At 42.4% G+C, this 20424-nt stretch overlaps 1 protein-coding gene across 6 annotated transcripts in view; it reads right to left on the reverse strand.

The window, feature by feature from the left end:
- LOC128695927 (uncharacterized) overlaps window positions 1–20424 on the reverse strand; it is a 131951-nt gene that overhangs the window by 15553 nt on the left and 95974 nt on the right. For all 6 annotated transcript variants that reach the window (XM_070093112.1, XM_070093113.1, XM_070093111.1 and 3 more), the window contains 2 exons: window positions 20139–20284; window positions 9311–9378 (listed from right to left, as the gene is read on the reverse strand). In XM_070093112.1, coding sequence (XP_069949213.1) covers window positions 9311–9378; window positions 20139–20284 — 214 coding nt within the window. The remainder of the gene's footprint in view (window positions 1–9310; window positions 9379–20138; window positions 20285–20424) is intronic.

Raw genomic sequence — 20424 nt, forward strand, 5'->3', positions numbered from 1 at the left:
AGAAATACTCAGTCAAGAAAAAATGGAAATCTTAGCTCAAATACTCCTATGCAGCACTAGGCAACTGTGAATAGTACTGAGCTAAGTGGACGAGGAAATGGTGTAAAACCTGTTCATAACATGTTTCAAAATAAAATTTAAATAAACAGTGATATGTTAGTCGAGCTACTACAGACCTATAGCACTAATGTCCCATATCATAAAAATCTTTCAAATGGTTCTAAGAAGCAAGATCGCCACTCATCTTGATATCCATCGGTTACACAACCCAGGGCAACATGGGTTTAGAGCAGGTCGCTCGTGCCTCTCAACTACGACAGTCACACATGATAATATACACTTGGAAAATCCTGGAGGAACTGGTCCCAAATTTGCACACGACAATCACTTCCAACAAAAGCAAAACACTGAACAGGAGATGCAGCATCCCCTCATTGAAAAACAGGGTTGCCTCTGAGCGTACTCGTGGCGACCCTGTTTTTCAATGAAGGGATGTTGCAATCCTGTTCAGTCTTTTGCTTTCGAAGAAAGTGATTGTCGTGGGCAAATTTGGGACCAGTCCCTCCAGGATTTTCCAAGTGTATATTATCATGCATCTTTCTCGCCTGCGTTCTAGGGAATACAGATAAAGAAACTTCAACTGTTTCCAGTTAGTTTAGATGCTTTGTCGTATTTATGTGTGCAGTGAAAGGTCTCTGTGTATTCTCCAGGTCTGCAATTTCCCCTACCTTGAAAGGGGCCGTTAGTGTGCAGCATAGTTCCAGCCTAGAGAGAACAGGGGCCCAAGACTGTTCAACTGCCTCCTAACATACATAAGGGGGATTACCAATAGACCCCTGGCTGTCTTCAAGAAAGCGTTAGACAGGCACCTAAAGTCAGTAGCTGATCAGCTGGTAACTGATCAGCCTGGTTGAACAGACCTTGATCGACCAGGAGGTTGATGTTGATCCCCGAAACCCTCTCCAGGTATACTCTAGGTATACCTACCACCAAAAAAAAAGTTGACAGCATGGAAGCTACTTTAAAGCTTAAAAAACATACGAGTTTACGAAAAATGTAGACATTACGCATAACCATCTGTTTCACAATCCTCCCGCTAGGGGGAACAACTGCTGGCCTAAGGTCTAGTTTTGGCAAGTGCCCGACAGAGGGCACTTGCCAAAGTGCACCTAAGTCTACCCTGGCGCCCAGCCCTCTGTCTTACTCCTCTCCCAGCTGACTTAAAGTCAACATCTGAACTCCTTCCCTAAGGAAATGGTTCTCGGCTGCCCTATTCACGTCTGCCTGGTGGACCCACTAGACAATAAAGCCCAACTCTAGTCTACAGGTGTATATGTAACGTTTATGCTATCTCTCCAGCATATTCAGGTACCTATCCGCAAATAGGTTGTACATGAATGGTATACGATACCCACAAGATGAAATTAGACACGTATATACAACATCTGAGTATCTTTAATGTTGACGTTCCGCCGTCCAGTGGCTTTATCAATACAATTCCAGGACATAATTTGAAGACAGTAGAACTATATACAAAAGATGAGTTAATCAGTCCCTCAGCCTTGGCTGAGGGACTGATTATATATAGTTCTACTGTCTTTAAATTATGTCCTGGAATTGTATTGATAAAGCCACTGGATGGCGAAACGTCAATATTGAAGATACCCAGATATTGCATATATGTCTAATTTCATCCATAAACAAGAACTATAACAAGAAAGGTATACGATATGAAGTCCTCGACTGATAACCACTTTCAATATAAAAAAAACTCCCAAGAATTGAGAGGGAAGAAAAATAGCACATTAAAGTACATTATTGTAAACTAGCCAAGAAAAACTTTCGAAATACTTGTTTTGTTTTTCAAACACTGGTAATATAATGTTCACAGTGGTAAGCTAATATAATGTTTACAGTGGTAAACTAATATAATGTTCACAGTGGTAAACTAATATAATGTTTACAGTGGTAAGCTAATATAATGTTCACAGTGGTAAACTAATATAATGTTTACAGTGGTAAGCTAATATAATGTTCACAGTGGTAAGCTAATATAATGTTTACAGTGGTAAACTAATATAATGTTCACAGTGGTAAACTAATATAATGTTTACAGTGGTAAGCTAATATAATGTTCACAGTGGTAAACTAATATAATGTTTACAGTGGTAAGCTAATATAATGTTCACAGTGGTAAGCTAATATAATGTTTACAGTGGTAAGCTAATATAATGTTCACAGTGGTAAGCTAATATAATGTTTACAGTGGTAAGCTAATATAATGTTCACAGTGGTAAGCTAATATAATGTTTACAGTGGTAAACTAATATAATGTTCACAGTGGTAAACTAATATAATGTTTACAGTGGTAAGCTAATATAATGTTCACAGTGGTAAACTAATATAATGTTTACAGTGGTAAGCTAATATAATGTTCACAGTGGTAAGCTAATATAATGTTTACAGTGGTAAACTAATATAATGTTTACAGTGGTAAACTAATATAATGTTTACAGTGGTAAGCTAATATAATGTTTACAGTGGTAAGCTAATATAATGTTTACAGTGGTAAACTAATATAATGTTCACAGTGGTAAGCTAATATAATGTTCACAGTGGTAAGCTAATATAATGTTTACAGTGGTAAACTAATATAATGTTTACAGTGGTAAACTAATATAATGTTCACAGTGGTAAGCTAATATAATGTTTACAGTGGTAAGCTAATATAATGTTTACAGTGGTAAGCTAATATAATGTTTACAGTGGTAAGCTAATATAATGTTTACAGTGGTAAGCTAATATAATGTTTACAGTGGTAAGCTAATATAATGTTTACAGTGGTAAGCTAATATAATGTTTACAGTGGTAAGCTAATATAATGTTTACAGTGGTAAGCTAATATAATGTTTACAGTGGTAAGCTAATATAATGTTTACAGTGGTAAGCTAATATAATGTTTACAGTGGTAAGCTAATATAATGTTTACAGTGGTAAGCTAATATAATGTTTACAGTGGTAAGCTAATATAATGTTTACAGTGGTAAGCTAATATAATGTTTACAGTGGTAAGCTAATATAATGTTTACAGTGGTAAGCTAATATAATGTTTACAGTGGTAAGCTAATATAATGTTTACAGTGGTAAGCTAATATAATGTTTACAGTGGTAAGCTAATATAATGTTTACAGTGGTAAGCTAATATAATGTTTACAGTGGTAAGCTAATATAATGTTTACAGTGGTAAGCTAATATAATGTTTACAGTGGTAAGCTAATATAATGTTTACAGTGGTAAGCTAATATAATGTTCACAGTGGTAAGCTAATATAATGTTTACAGTGGTAAGCTAATATAATGTTTACAATGGTAAGCTAATATAATGTTTACAGTGGTAAGCTAATATAATGTTCACAGTGGTAAACTAATATAATGTTTACAGTGGTAAGCTAATATAATGTTCACAGTGGTAAGCTAATATAATGTTCACAGTGGTAAGCTAATATAATGTTCACAGTGGTAAGCTAATATAATGTTTACAATGGTAAACTAATATAATGTTTACAGTGGTAAGCTAATATAATGTTTACAGTGGTAAGCTAATATAATGTTTACAGTGGTAAACTAATATAATGTTTACAGTGGTAAACTAATATAATGTTTACAGTGGTAAGCTAATATAATGTTCACAGTGGTAAGCTAATATAATGTTTACAGTGGTAAACTAATATAATGTTTACAGTGGTAAGCTAATATAATGTTTACAGTGGTAAACTAATATAATGTTTACAGTGGTAAACTAATATAATGTTTACAATGGTAAACTAATATAATGTTTACAATGGTAAACTAATATAATGTTTACAATGGTAAACTAATATAATGTTTACAGTGGAATATAGTTAGCACTAAATCTACTGAAAGTCTGTAGAAACTTTACAACAGACAAAATACAGCAGCTACGAACAAAGAAATAATAATCTGTAATAATAAATCTAAGCGCGCACACACACACACACACACACACACACACACACACACACACACACACACACACACACACACACACACACACACACGCACACACACACACGGGAGAAAGAGACTACATAGCAGGTACACTTCAGTCTGGGGAACACAAAGTGGTCATTGCAGTGATGTATAATCCACCACAGAACTGCAGGACGCCAAGAGAGGAATATGAAGAGAGCAACAGAGCAATGGTGGACACACTTGCTGAGGTGGCAAGAAGAGCTCACTCCAGCAGAGCAAAGTTGCTGGTTATAGTGATTTCAACCACAGGGAGATTGACTGGGAAAACCTGGAGCCACATGGGGGTCCCGAAACATGGAGAGCCAGGATGTTGGACGTGGTGCTGGAAACCCTCATGCACCAACATGTTAAGGACACTACCAGAGTGAGAGGGGAGGATGAACCAGCAAGATTGGACCTTGTGTTCACCCTGGGCAGCTCAGATATTAAGGACATCAAGTATGAGAGTCCCCTAGGAGCTAGCGACCACGTGGTTCTGTGCTTTGAATACATAGTAGAGCTGCAAGTGGAGAGAATAACAGGAGTTGAATAGGAAAAGCCTGACTATAAAAGAGGGGACTACATAGGGTTGAAGAACTTCCTGCGGGAGGTCCAGTGGGACAGAGAACTGGCAGGAAAACCAGTAAATGAAATGATGGAATATGTAACAACAAAATGCAAGGAGGCAGTGGAAAGGTTTATTCCCAAGGGCAACAGTAACAACGGGAAGTCCAGAACGAGCCCCTGGTTTATCCGACGGTGTAAGGAGGCAAAAACAAAGTGCAATAGAGAATGGAAAAAGTACAGAAGGCAGAGAACACACGAAAATAGGGAAATCAGTCGCAGAGCCAGGAATGAGTACGCACAGGTAAGGAGGGAGGCCCAGCGACAGTATGAAAATGACATAGCATCGAGAATCAAGACTGACCCGAAACTGTTGTATAGCCACATCAGGAGGAAGACAACAGTCAAAGACCAGGTGATCAGATTAAGGACAGAAGGTGGAGAACTCACAAGAAATGATCAGGAGGTATGTGAGGAGCTGAACAGGAGATTTAAGGAAGTTTTTACAGTAGAGACAGGAAGGGCTGTGGGAAGACAGCACAGAAGGGAACATCAAGAGGGAATATACCAACAAGTGTTGGATGACATACGAACAACTGAGGAGGAGGTGAAGAAGCTCTTAAGTGACCTTGACACCTCAAAGGCGATGGGACCGAACAACATCTCCCCATGGGTCCTTAGAGAAGGAGCAGAGATGCTGTGCGTGCCTCTAACCACAATCTTCAACACATCCCTTGAAACTGGGCAACTACCTGAGAAATGGAAGACAGCTAATGTAGTCCCCATATTTAAGAAAGGAAACAGAAACGAGGCACTAAACTACAGACCTGTGTCTCTGACATGTATTGTATGCAAAGTCGTCGAACACCTGGAAAGGAACAAGATTATAAATGAAAACCAGCATGGGTTCATGGAAGGCAAATCTTGTATCACAAACCTCCTGGAGTTTTATGACAAGGTAACAGAAGTAAGACACGAGAGAGAGGGGTGGGTAGATTGCGTTTTCCTAGACTGCAGGAAGGCCTTTGACACAGTTCCCCACAAGAGATTAGTGCAGAAGCTGGAGGATCAGGCGCACGTAAAAGGGAGGGCACTGCAATGGATAAGAGAATACCTGACAGGGAGGCAGCAACGAGTCATGGTACGTGAAGAGGTATCACAGTGGGCGCCTGTTACGAGCGGGGTCCACAGGGGTCAGTTCTAGGACCAGTGCTATTTTTGATATATGTGAACGACATGATGGAAGGAATAGACTCTGAAGTGTCCCTGTTCGCAGATGACGTGAAGTTGATGAGAAGAATTAAATCGGACGAGGATGAGGCAGGACTGCAAAGAGACCTGGACAGGCTGGACATGTGGTCCAGCAACTGGCTTCTCGAATTCAATCCAGCCAAATGCAGTCATGAAGATTGGGGAGGGGCAAAGAAGACCGCAGACAGAGGTGGACAAAGACTACAGACCTCACTCAGGGAGAAAGACCTTGGGGTGACCATAACACCGAGCACATCACCGGAGGCACACATCAACCAAATAACCGTTGCAGCATACGGGCGCCTGGCAAACCTGAGAATAGCGTTCCGATACCTTAATAAGGAATCGTTCAAGACACTGTACACTGTGTATGTTAGGCCCATACTGGAGTATGCAGCACCAGTCTGGAACCCACACCTGGTCAAGAACGTCAAGAAGTTAGAGAAAGTACAAAGGTTTGTAACAAGGCTAGTCCCAGAGCTCAAGGGAATGTCGTACGAGGAAAGGTTAAGGGAAATCGGACTGACGACACTGGAGGACAGAAGGGTCAGGGGAGACATGATAACGACTTACAAGATACTGCAGGGAATAGACAAGGTGGACAGAGATAGGATGTTCCAGAGAGGGGACACAGGGACAAGGGGTCACAACTGGAAACTGGAGACTCAGACGAGTCACAGGGACGTTAGGAAGTATTTCTTCAGTCATAGAGTTGTCAGCAAGTGGAATAGCCTAGCAAGTGAAGTAGTGGAGGCAGGAACCATACATAGTTTTAAGAAGAGGTATGACAAAGCTCAGGAAGCAGAGAGAGAGAGGATCCAGTAGCGATCAGTGAAGAGGCGGGGTCAGGAGCTGAGTCTCGACCCCTGCAACCACAATTAGGTGAGTACAATTAGGTGAGTACACACAATGGTGGACACACTAACTGAGGTGGCCAGAAGAGCTCATACGGGTAGAGAAAAGTTACTAGTTATGTGTAATTTCAATCATAAGGAGAATGACTGGAAAAACCTAGAGCCACATGAGGGTCCCGAAACATGGAGAGCCAGGATGATTAATGTGGTACTGGAAAACCTCATGCATCAACATGTTAGGGACACTACTAGAAAGAGAGAGGTGAGGATGAACCAGCAAGACAAGTCCTCGTATTCACTGTGAGTAGTTCGGACATCGAGGACATCACATACGAAAGGACCCTCGGAGCTAGTGATCACGTGGTTCTGAACTTTGAATACGAAGTAGAGTTACAAGTGGAGAGAGTAGCAGCAGTAGGATGGGAGAAGCCAAACTACGAAAAGGGGGACTACACAGGCATGGGGAACTTCCTGCAAGAGATTCAGTGGGAAAGAGAACTGGTAGGAAAAACAGCAAACAAAATGATGGACTACGTGACAAGATGTTTGGAGGCAGAGGAGAGGTTTGTTCCCAAAGGCAACAGAAATAATGGGAAGACCAGAACGAGCCCTTGGTTCACCCAAAAGTGTAGGAAGGAAAAAACTAAATGTGCTAAAAAATGGAAAAAAGTACAGAAGACAAAGGACCCAGGAAAATAAGGAGATTAGTCGAAGAGTCAGAAACGAAAATGCACAGATAGGGAGGGAGGCCCAACAACAATACAAAACGACATAGCATCGAAAGTCAAGTCTGACCCAAAGCTGTTGTATAGCCACATCAGGAGGATAACAATAGTGAAGGACCATGTAATCAGGTTGAGGAAGGAAGGTGGAGAGCTCATAAAAAACGACCAAGAAGTATGTGAGGAGCTCAACATGAGATTTAAAGAAGTATTTACGGTGGAGATAGAAAGGAATCTGGGATATCAGAATAGGGGAGTACACCAAGGGATACACAAACAAGTGCTGGATGAAATACACACAACCGAGGAAGAAGTGAAGAAGCTCCTACAGGAACTTGATACCTTAAAGGTGGTGGGACCGGACAATATCTCTTCCTGGGTTCTTAGAGAGGGAGCAGAAACGCTGTGTGTGCCAATAACAATCTTCAACACATCCATAGAAACTGGGCAACCTTAGGTATATAAGATGGCAAATGTAGTCCCAGTTTTTAAAAAAAGAGACAGACACAAGGCATTAAACTACAGACCAGTGTCACTGACGTGTATAGTTTGCAAAGTCATGGAGAAGATTATCAGGAGTAGAGTGGTGGAGCACCTAGAAAGGAACAAACTTATAAATGATAACCAGCACTGTTTCAGGGAAAGAAAATCCTGTATCACAAACCTAGTGGAGTTCTATGAAAAGGTAACAGAAGTAAGACATGAGAGAGAAGGGTGGATAGACTGCATTTTCATGGACTGCAATAAGGCCTTCGACACAATTCCTCACAAGAGATTAGTGCAGGGAGGCAACAACGAGTCATGGTACGTGACGAAGTGTCAGACTGGGCGCCTCTGACGAGCGGGGTTCCACAAGTGTCAGTTCTAGGACCAATGTTGTTTTTTTTTTATATATGTGAATGACATGACGGAAGGGATAGACTCAGAAGTGTCCCTGTTTGTAGATGATGTTAAGTTAATGAGGAGAATTAAATCTGAGGAGGATCAGGCAGGACTACAAAGGGACCTGGACGGCTTGCATGCCTGGTCCAACAACTAACTCTTGGAATTTAACCTTAACATATGCAAGGTCATGAAGATCCGGAAAGGGCAAAGAAGACCGCAGACAGAATATAGGCTAAGTGGCCAAAAACTGCAAATCCACTCAAGGAAAAGGATCTTGGGGTGAGTATAATACATAACACATCTCCCGAGGCACACATCAGTCAGATAAATGCTGCAGCATATGGGCGCCTGGCAAACCTGTGAATAGCGTTCCGATACCTCAGTAAGGAATCGTTCAAGACTCTGTACACTGTGTATGTCAGGCCCATATTGGAGTATGCAGCACCAGTTTGGAACCCACACCTGGTCAAGCACGTCAAGAAATTAGAGAAAGTGCAAAGGTTTGTAACAAGACTAGTCAAGGAGCTAAGGGCAATGTCCTACGAGAAAAGGTTAAGGAAAATCGGCCTAACGACACTGGAGGATAGAAGGGTTAGGTAAGACATGATAACGACATATAAAATACTGCGAGGAATTAACAAGGTGGAGAAAGACAGGATGTTCCAGAGATAAGACACAGAAACAAGGAGTCACAATTGGAAGTTGAAGACTCAGATGAGTCAAAGGGATGTTAGGAAGTATTTCTTCAGTCATAGAGTTGTCAGGAAGTGGAACAGTCTGGAAAGTGACGTAGTGGAATCAGGATCTATACATAGTTGTAAGACCAGGTTTGATAAAGCTCATGGAGCAGGTAGAGAGGGGACCTAGTAGTGATCAGTGAAGAGGCGGCGGCAGGAGCTATGAATCGACCCTGCAACCACAGTTAGGTGAGCACACACACATACAAGTGCGCGCGCGCATTCTCTCGGCAATTATTCTGGTTAACCTGAGGTTTGGTAATTACTTGTCTGGGTTGACAGGTGTGTGACCACTGAGGTAGGCTGAGGTGTGTCGCTCCTTGGCTCCCCCCACCTGTTGGTGATCAACACTTCAGTACATATTACAGTTTAGAAACTATTTATCACAGCTGATACTTAACACAATTAACACTTTATTCGTCTCATTTGTCGCTTTACTCATCACGGCTGTCACCTTATTCATCTTAGCTTATATTCTACTCATCATAATCCTATTTATTTCCTGCTACTGCTGACCAAACCTTCCGCTACTTCCAGGAACTACATATTTTCCTGTTTTTATAATACCAGCTGCTGTCTGCTGGTCCTCCAGTTACCACCTGACGAGGCTATTAATAACAACTGTATATTCTTGGTGTCTTAGTTTCACGTTACTAAGGTTCAGAGTCGTGGCTGGGCGCCTGAGGCGACTGTACCTCCAGAATGGCAGAAAAAAAAAGAGTGATGGGATTGAAAATGTCGGCGTCGGGTACACCAGAACTTTGTTAATCTTAGTACTGACTCCAATTTAGACAAAGAACCATGTTGGTAACGGACCTGCAGCAGAACTCTTTGTCCCCATGATGAGCAAAATAAATGTTTCTTGTAGAATTATCAGAAGATAAGTTACATGCCAGCCCGCACTGCCTTACACCAACAACAAGATGAAACAAATATTATCTCGGCGTAACTTCTTGTGATTTTTCTGTATTACACAAGGTATATTATAATAATATTAAAAAAAGCTATATAATACCCGCACACTCATAAAACTGACATATACAATAACATCACAGTCAGCAGTTAATATCACAGTATGTAAAATAAATATTGAAAATATTTCAAGCGATTTCGTGATTTCACATTATTAAGGAAAAGTAAAAATAATCAGACAACAGAAGACTTATAAAGCTGAGATATGACCTCACATATGACCTCACATATGACCTCACATATGACCTCACATATGACCTCACATATAACCTCACATATGACCTCACATATGACCTCACATATGACCTCACATATGACCTCACATATGACCTCACATATGACCTCACATATAACCTCACATATGACCTCACATATGACCTCACATATGACCTCACATATGACCTCACATATAACCTCACATATGACCTCACATATGACCTCACATATGACCTCACATATGACCTCACATATGACCTCACATATGACCTCACATATGACCTCACATATGACCTCACATATGACCTCACATATGACCTCACATATGACCTCACATATAACCTCACATATGACCTCACATATGACCTCACATATGACCTCACATATGGGCTCACATATGGGCTCACATATGACCTCACATATGACCTCACATATGACCTCACATATGACCTCACATATGACCTCACTTATGGCCTCACTTATGGCCTCACATATGGCCTCACATATGACCTCACATATGACCTCACATATGACCTCACATATGACCTCACATATGACCTCACATATGACCTCACATATGACCTCACATATGACCTCACATATGACCTCACATATGACCTCACATATGGCCTCACATATGACCTCACATGACCTCACATATGACCTCACATATGACCTCACATATGACCTCACATATGACCTCACATATGACCTCACATATGGCCTCACATATAACCTCACATATGACCTCACATATGACCTCACATATGACCTCACATATGACCTCACATATGACCTCACATATGACCTCACATATGACCTCACATATGACCTCACATATGGCCTCACATATGACCTCACATATGGCCTCACATATGACCTCACATATGACCTCACATATAACCTCACATATGTAAAATAATGGAACATGAGTAATACATCCCATTATTTTTTATTCATTACTTTTACATATTTGACGTAATATCTCAGCTTTATTAGTCTTATATTGTTCCATTAATTTTACTATTCTTTGATAATGTGAGAAATTATGAAAGCGCCTGGAATTTCATTATGTTTCACTGGTAATTTTACAAGTGCGCTTCAAAATTTTTAATTAGAATACGTATTGATCCTGGTAAGAGAAACATGTTCTAATAACGTAATACAACCACAAACAGGAGATCTTAACAATGCAGAACCACATGAGAATGGAAATTTTTAGCTCTAGATTTTTCACACTGTCGTGCGTCATCAGGAGCTGTGTAGTGGTGCGAGACAGCAACAAACAGGAAGGTAAATGTCTGTGGCAGTGATACTTTCTTCCTTCCCTCAGACAATCTCCCCTTATACCTGTTGCTATCTTGCTACACTGTATTGCTCCTGACGACGCTCGAGAGCGCGAAAGATCTAGACCTAAAGATTTCCATCCAGATCTGTGTGGCTTGTTCTGCATATTTAGGAGAAATATCTAAGGTTACATATGTCTGTTTTATGCCCCTGTGACCTCTAAGCTGGAAGCACGGAACACATCAATAGCTATAAGGGATAACATTTTTCTCGAAATTTTAACTCCGGAGGATTATCCACCTTGGATAACCCAAGAAAGTCAGTGCATCATCGAGGACTGTCTTATTTCCATTGTGGTCCTTAAATTTTCTCCCCCAGGATGCGACCCACAACAGTCGACTAACACCCTGGTACCTACTTGCTAGGTGAACGGGGACAAGAGGTATAAGGAAACACGCCCAATTTTTCCACTCTTGCCGGAGATCGAAGCGATCCCCAGCAAGGATGTGAAGCGAGAGTGTTGCCTTCCAAGTACACCACATTAATTATGCCTTTGCTAACCTGAGACATCTCATGGACTGGAACAGAACTGGTCTCATCATACCCGAAAACTACAGAACTGTCTGCAATTCAGTCTAATACCACTCAACAGAACGTAGGATAATTCCTGGGTTCCTTCCCATTTGCATCTTTCCTCTACTCTAAATGATACAAACAAAACACGCCAACATTCTTCTCCATCAGCAGACCGAAATTCCAGCTTCAGTAATCCATTAGATCTACTGCAGTGATTCTCGATCCTTACATCCAACTATACTTTCCTCCACCACCGTAAGTCTGAGTTTACGTGTGTAGAAACTGAAGACGTGATACAAACTAACCACTGTACCGGTAAGGTTTGAACCAATGGCGGCTTTGAAGAGACTTGAGCTAGAATTCGCCAGAGCCATGCTTGTGGGAGATTCATTTGTACAAACTTGCATTTATGGTCAAAGTGGGGCCCATGTTAACCTCCCTATAGTGTATAAATATAGCTAGTTGAATGAATCTTATTGTAGCCAGCTGACCCAGTGGCTTACACACTCCACTGGAGTTTTACCACTCACTCAAAATGGGTTCAAACTCCACCCGTTCCGTGGTTTGTTTACAATCGTGGTATTACAATTGTAAACGTGAATTGTGATGCAAACTACTTGAGGAAGAAACATGTTTAACAGTTTAGCATTTTGTAAAACACACTGGAAGTAAAACCATCACTGCAACACCTGAGTTAACTACCAGCACAACACCTGAGTTAACTACCAGCACAACACCTGAGTTAACTACCAGCACAACACCTGAGTTAACTGCCAGCATAACATCTGAGTTAACTACCAGCACAACACCTGAGTTAACTGCCAGCACAACACCTGAGTTAACTGCCAGCACAACACCTGAGTTAACTGCCAGCACAACACCTGAGTTAACTACCAGCACAACACCTGAGTTAACTACCAGCACAACACCTGAGTTAACTACCAGCATGACACCTGAGTTAACTACCAGCACGACACCTGAGTTAACTGCCAGCATAACATCTGAGTTAACTACCAGCATAACACCTGAGTTAACTACCAGCATAACACCTGAGTTAACTACCAGCATAACACCTGAGTTAACTACCAGCATAACACCTGAGTTAACTACCAGCACAACACCTGAGTTAACTACCAGCACAACACCTGAGTTAACTACCAGCACAACACCTGAGTTAACTACCAGCACAACACCTGAGTTAACTACCAGCACAACACCTGAGTTAACTACCAGCACAACACCTGAGTTAACTACCAGCACAACACCTGAGTTAACTACCAGCACAACACCTAAGTTAACTACCAGCACAACACCTGAGTTAACTACCAGCACAACACATGAGTTAACTACCAGCACAACACCTGAGTTAACTACCAGCACAACACCTGAGTTAACTACCAGCACAACACCTGAGTTAACTGCCAGCATAACATCTGAGTTAACTACCAGCACAACACCTGAGTTAACTACCAGCACAACACCTGAGTTAACTACCAGCACAACACCTGAGTTAACTACCAGCACAACACCTGAGTTAACTACCAGAACAACACCTGAGTTAACTACCAGCACAACACCTGAGTTAACTACCAGCACAACACCTGAGTTAACTACCAGCACAACACCTGAGTTAACTACCAGCACAACACCTGAGTTAACTGCCAGCATAACATCTGAGTTAACTACCAGCACAACACCTGAGTTAACTACCAGCATAACATCTGAGTTAACTACCAGCATAACACCTGAGTTAACTACCAGCATAATACCCGAGTTAACTACCAGCATAACAATTGAGTTAACTACCAGCACAACACCTGAGTTAACTACCAGCACAACACCTGAGTTAACTACCAGCATAACACCTGAGTTAACTACTAGCACAACACCTGAGTTAACTGCCAGCATAACATCTGAGTTAACTACCAGCATAACACCTGAGTTAACTACCAGCATAACATCTGAGTTAACTACCAGCACAACACCTGAGTTAACTGCCAGCATAACATCTGAGTTAACTACCAGCACAACACCTGAGTTAACTACCAGCACAACACCTGAGTTAACTACCAGCACAACACCTGAGTTAACTACCAGCACAACACCTGAGTTAACTACCAGCACAACACCTGAGTTGACTGCCAGCACAACACCTGAGTTAACTACTAGCATAACATCTGAGTTAACTACCAGCACAACACCTGAGTTAACTACCAGCATAACACCTGAGTTAACTACCAGCATAACACCTGAGTTAACTACCAGCATAACACCTTAGTTAACTACCAGCACAACACCTGAGTTAACTACCAGCACAACACCTGAGTTAACTACCAGCACAAAACCTGAGTTAACTACCAGCATAACACATAAGTTAACTACCAGCACAACACCTGAGTTAACTACCAGCACAAAACCTGAGTTAACTACCAGCACAAAACCTGAGTTAACTACCAGCATAACACATAAGTTAACTACGAACGTAACAGCTGGAGATACCTGGAGTTTACCTGGAGCGGGTTTCAGGGGTCAACACCCCCGCGGCTCGGTCTGAAATCAGGCCTCGTGGTGGATCAGGATCTGATCAACCAAGCTGTTACTGCTGGCTGCACGTAAACCGACATAAGAACCACAGCCCGGCTAATCAGGTACTGACTTTAGGTGCCTGTCTAGCGCCTTCTTGAAGACAGCCAGGGGTCTATTGGTAATCCCCCTTATGTATGCTGTGAGGCAGTAGAACAGTCTTGGGCCCCTGACACTTGTGTTGTCTCTAAGTGTGCACGTGGCACCCCTTTCTTTTGTTTTTGAGGGAGTGATTTTCTTGTAAAAGTTTGGTACTAATCCTTCCAGGATTTTCCAAGTGTATAGTATCATGTATCTTTCTCGCCAGCATTCAAGGGAATATAAATCAAGGGACTTCAACCGTTCCCAGTAATTTAGGTGTCTTATCGTACTTGTGTGTGCTGTGAAAGTTCTCTATATACTCTCCAGGTCAGCAATGTCGCCAGCCTTGAAGGGGGCAGTTAGTGTACAGCAGTATTCCAGCCTAGAGAGAACAAGTGATTCGAAGAGAATCATTACTGGCTTGGCGTCCCTAGTTTTGAAAGTTCTCATTATCCATCCTATCATTTCTTTGCAGATGAGGAAGATACATTGTTGTCGTCTTTGAAGGTGAGATTCTCTGACATTATCACTCCCAGGTTCTTCACATTAGTTTCTCGCTCTATTGAGTGGTTAGAATTAGTTTTATGCCCTGATAAAGTTTTAATTTTATCTTGTTTCCATATATGAGTACGTGAAATTTCTCTTCATTGAACATACTGTTTTCAGTGTCCCATTTAAAGATTTGGTTGATGTCCGCTTGGAGTCTTGCGGTGTCTGCTATGGCTTACATCTCAGTTTATGTCAGATATGAGGATGAGGAACAGAATGGGAGCGAGTACTGTGCCTTGTGGAACAGAGCTTTTCTATGTAGCCACCTCAGACTATACTCTGTTTACTATTACTCTTTGTGTTCTATTTGTTAGGAAGTTATAGATCCATCTACCGACTTTTCCTGTTATTCCTTTATCACGCATTGTGTGCGCTATTACACCATGGTCACACTTGTCGAAGACTTTTGCAAAGTCTGCGTATACTACATCCACATATTGTTTATCCTCTAAAGCATCCAGGACCTTGTCATAGTGGTCCAGTAGCTGGAACAGGCAGAAACGGCCTGCTCTAAGATTTTTATATGGGATGTTAGTGCTATCGGTCTGTAGTTCTTTGCAATTGCCTTACTGCCACCTTTGTGGAGTGGGGCTATGTCTGTTGTTTTCATCGACTGTGGGATGACTCTTGTGTCCATGTTCCCTCTCCATAGTATGCTCAAGGCACGTGACAGGGGCTTCTTGCAGTTCTTGATGAACACGGAGTTCAGCGAGTCTGGGCATGGGGCAGAGTGCATGGGCATGTCATTAATGGCCTTTTCGAAGTTTTGTGGTGTTACGATATAAGATTTTCCACCCTTAGTCTGGTTAACGACTTGCTAAACACAGTCATACTGGGACTTCAGTATCTCACTCATTTCTTTGCTGTCATTTGTGTAGGTCCCATCATGTCTAAGCAGGGATCCAGTACTGGATGTTGTTCTTGCCTTAGATTTGGCATAAGACAAGAAGTATTTTGGGTTTCCTTCAATTTCATTGATGGCTGTAAGTTCTTCCTGAGATTCTTGTCTCCGGTAAGATTTCTTAAGCTAAAGTTCCATATTTGGTATTTCTCTGACCAGTGCCTACCTTTGTATTTCAGGTATACGGGCTCCTCTCAGTAGCTCTGATTCTTCGCCTTCGTCTGTACAGGGAGCGTTTCTCTCTTTCTAGTTTACATCTTTTCTTTTTTTCTTTTCTTAATGGAATATGCCTTGAGGAGACCACGAGTGTCATAGAGTTAATTTTTTCAAGGCAAAGGCTCGGATCAGTGTTGTTTAGGATATCTTCCCAGCCTGTTTCATTTAGGACCTGGTTGACTTGTTCCCATTGTATGTTTTGTTACTGAAGCTGAATTTTGTGAAGGCACCCTCATAACTGATCACATTTTGCTGGCCCAGGAGCCCTGCACATTTTCTAGGTCCTGTGTATTTTCTAGTCTTGTAGGCTCTATTATTTGCTGGTTTAAAGTGAATTTGGGGCAGTAATTTAATAGCTCATGTGTATGTGAATTTTCATCTGAGCTGCCTCCCGGGGTGATCTCTGACAAAACATTATTTGCTACACTCCTCCATTTCAGGTGTTTCAAGTTGAAATATCCCAGTAGCAAGATGTTTGGGGCAGGAGTTGGGAGATTTTCCAGACAGTGGTCAATTTTCACAAGTTGTTCCTGGAATTGCTGGGAAGTTGCATCCGGAGGCTTGTATACCACCACAATTACAAGGTATTGGTTTTCAATCTTTACTGCCATCTTTACTGAGTTAACTACCAACCACAACACCTGAGTTAACTACCAACCACAACGTCTGAGTTAGTTACCAACCACAACACCTGAGGTAACTACCAACCACAACAAATGAGTTAACTACCAACCACAACACCTGAGTTAACTACCAACCCCAACACCTGAGTTAACTACCAACCCCAACACCTGAGTTAACTACCAACCCCAACACCTGAGTTAACTACCAACCCCAACACCTGAGTTAACTACCAACCCCAACACCTGAGTTAACTACCAACCCCAACACCTGAGTTTGCTAACACGGCATAAATGTATAAAATAAAATATATCATGTTCTTGGGTCTCTGACTTGAAACATTCATGTTTCATTAATCTCAGAATTTCACAAAATCGTCAGATTTCATTAGTTTACAAGTGTATCGTTTTGCTATATTCATAAATTTAAATTCTATACAAGTCTGTGAATCTTTTTTGGGGGAGGATTGGGAGGGGGAGGAAGACACTGTCACTAAGTCAAGCGAGTTTGCAAATCTCAGGGATTGAACATTGGCATCTCTAAGTGAGATGCATCAGCTATGAAGGTTTGAAGCCAATCGGAAAGAGCATTCACTAGTTATTGCATAAGAACAAATAATTATTCCAATTTTCTCTAAGAATAAACCTCAATAAAATTAGCAAATTGCCACCAGCATAGTCTAAATCCAATCCAAAACCTTACTCTAGATAAGATGCAGCAGTTTGAATCCTATCATCACAGTCATTAACCAGTTATTGCAAGGAAAGTAAAATCACAATTTGTTTAATAAATTGGCAGATTGGAACTTACACAGCCCAAGACCAAAAGTTTGAAGCCAATCAAAAGCAGCGTTTCACAGTTACGGCACCAAACTAACAATTCCCACCTCTTTTAACTGCTTATAAGTTGACAACTTTGCACTTACTAAGTACAACGTTAACTTCATTCTTCTCATTAGCTATTATATATTAAAACCGTTATTTTACAGACAAAATATCGCACTGTTTTAAAAGAAGTATAGGAAAATTGGCGCCAATACACCTGGCAGACAACGCTGTCGCCTCATACACAATGTCCGTAGTTCGATCCCCGGGACAGGTGGAAACGTTGAGCATGTTTCCTTACACCTGCTGTGCCGTTCACCTAGCAGTAAGAAGGTACCTGGATGTTAGTGAACTTGTGTGGGTGGCATCCTGGGGGACAAGATTGAAGGGCCACAGTGGAAGACAGTCCTCGATGACGCACTGACGTTCTTGGATTATCCTGAGTGGCTAACCCTCAGGAGTTAAAAATCCGGAAAAAAAATTATATTATCTTATCCATTTTCAAAATAGGATACATCACTGTTGAAAGTTTGAAGCCGATTAGAAGCCCCTTTCTCTAGGTAAGTACAATATATGACCCACAAGGGCTGGACGAGTGTCTCGAAAATAATAATGATATCTCAAGTTATATCAAGGAAATTAAATTTCTTTCTGGTCTCTAAGATTGATCAGATGAATCAGTCTGTAGACACATTACACTTCCGTTGAAAGTTTGTAGCCGATCGGATGAGTTTACGAAGTTATAAACAAAAACCACAGGTGGAGAGCAAAATATGTCAACCAAATTAGGTGCCCCGCCACTCGTGTATGCTAGCTCATAGTCGGCTAATTATACGTAATAATAATTTACTTTATGTATTCCTAACGTAATCTAGAAAAAGTATACATACAATGGCTTTTGAGAATAAGACTGGGCTTTGTTTAGTGGACAGATCGTCATGAAGCATAGGATCCTACTACTCGGGTTAATGTACTCGGGTACCTGACCAATTTACTCACTAGCTTATCAGTTTCCACCTGCACAATGACTAGCAGCTGAATACTTAATTGACGACTTGTTGCAAGGTAACACAAGTCAGCAGTTGTCTTTACAATGTTTTACTCTGCCTCCCATTCATTGACTAGGAGGTTTAACAGTGTTAGAATCAAATACTAACTTATTCTCCAGAGATGATGGTGGCAGGTTACCTGGAGGAGGGTGGTGGCAGGTTACCTGGAGGAGGGTGGTGGCAGGTTACCTGGAGGAGGGTGGTGGCAGGTTACCTGGAGGAGGGTGGTGGCAGGTTACCTGGAGGAGGAGAGTGCCAAGTTACCTGGAGGAGGAGGGTGCCAAGTTACCTGGAGGAGGGGAGGAGGGTGGTGGCAGGTTACCTGGAGGAGGGTGGTGGCAGGTTACCTGGAGGAGGGTGGTGGCAGGTTACCTGGAGGAGGGTGGTGGCAGGTTACCTGAAGGAGGGTGGTGGCAGGTTACCTGGAGGAGGGTGGTGGCAGGTTACCTGGAGGAGGGTGGTGGCAGGTTACCTGAAGGAGGGTGGTGGCAGGTTACCTGGAGGAGGGTGGTGGCAGGTTACCTGGAGGAGGGTGGTGGCAGGTTACCTGGAGGAGGGTGGTGGCAAGTTACCTGAAGGAGGGTGGTGGCAGGTTACCTGGAGGAGGGTGGTGGCAGGTTACCTGGAGGAGGGTGGTGGCAGGTTACCTGAAGGAGGGTGGTGGCAGGTTACCTGGAGGAGGGTGGTGGCAGGTTACCTGGAGGAGGGTGGTGGCAAGTTACCTGAAGGAGGGTGGTGGCAGGTTACCTGGAGGAGGGTGGTGGCAGGTTACCTGGAGGAGGGTGGTGGCAGGTTACCTGAAGGAGGGTGGTGGCAGGTTACCTGGAGGAGGGTGGTGGCAGGTTACCTGGAGGAGGGTGGTGGCAGGTTACCTGAAGGAGGGTGGTGGCAGGTTACCTGGAGGAGGGTGGTGGCAGGTTACCTGGAGGAGGGTGGTGGCAGGTTACCTGAAGGAGGGTGGTGGCAGGTTACCTGGAGGAGGGTGGTGGCAGGTTACCTGGAGGAGGATAGTGGTATGTTACCTGGAGGAGGAAAGTGGTACGTTACCTGGAGGGTGGTGGTAGGTTACCTGGAGGCAGATGGTGGCAGGTTTCCTGGAGGAGGGTGGTAGCAGGTTACCTGGAGGCAGATGGTGGCATGTTACCTGGAGGAGGGTGGTGGCAGGTTACCTGGAGGCAGATGGTGGCAGGTTACCTGGAGGAGAGTGGTGGCAAGTTACCTTGAGGAGTGTGGTGGCAGGTTCGCAGGGTTGGTGGACGAGGGAGACGGCAGCTGGTTGAAGGTGAGCCACCTGGGACGGCAACGGACAGGTAAAGAGGAAGGGCATCTGATGGTCGCTGCTTTTCTTTTGATAGTCCAGATAGTCTGTGGAGAAATACTCAGTTCAGTTTACACACTGACATCTCCTTTTCTTCTTCGTTTTCTCTCTCCGTTTTTCCTTAAAACTTGTCAGAAAGGTGCTGATGTTAGAGTAGAAACGTGAAGGATAAGCACGAGTTCTATCT

The sequence above is a fragment of the Cherax quadricarinatus genome, chromosome 41, assembly GCF_038502225.1.
Source record: "Cherax quadricarinatus isolate ZL_2023a chromosome 41, ASM3850222v1, whole genome shotgun sequence".
NCBI lineage: Eukaryota > Metazoa > Arthropoda > Malacostraca > Decapoda > Parastacidae > Cherax > Cherax quadricarinatus.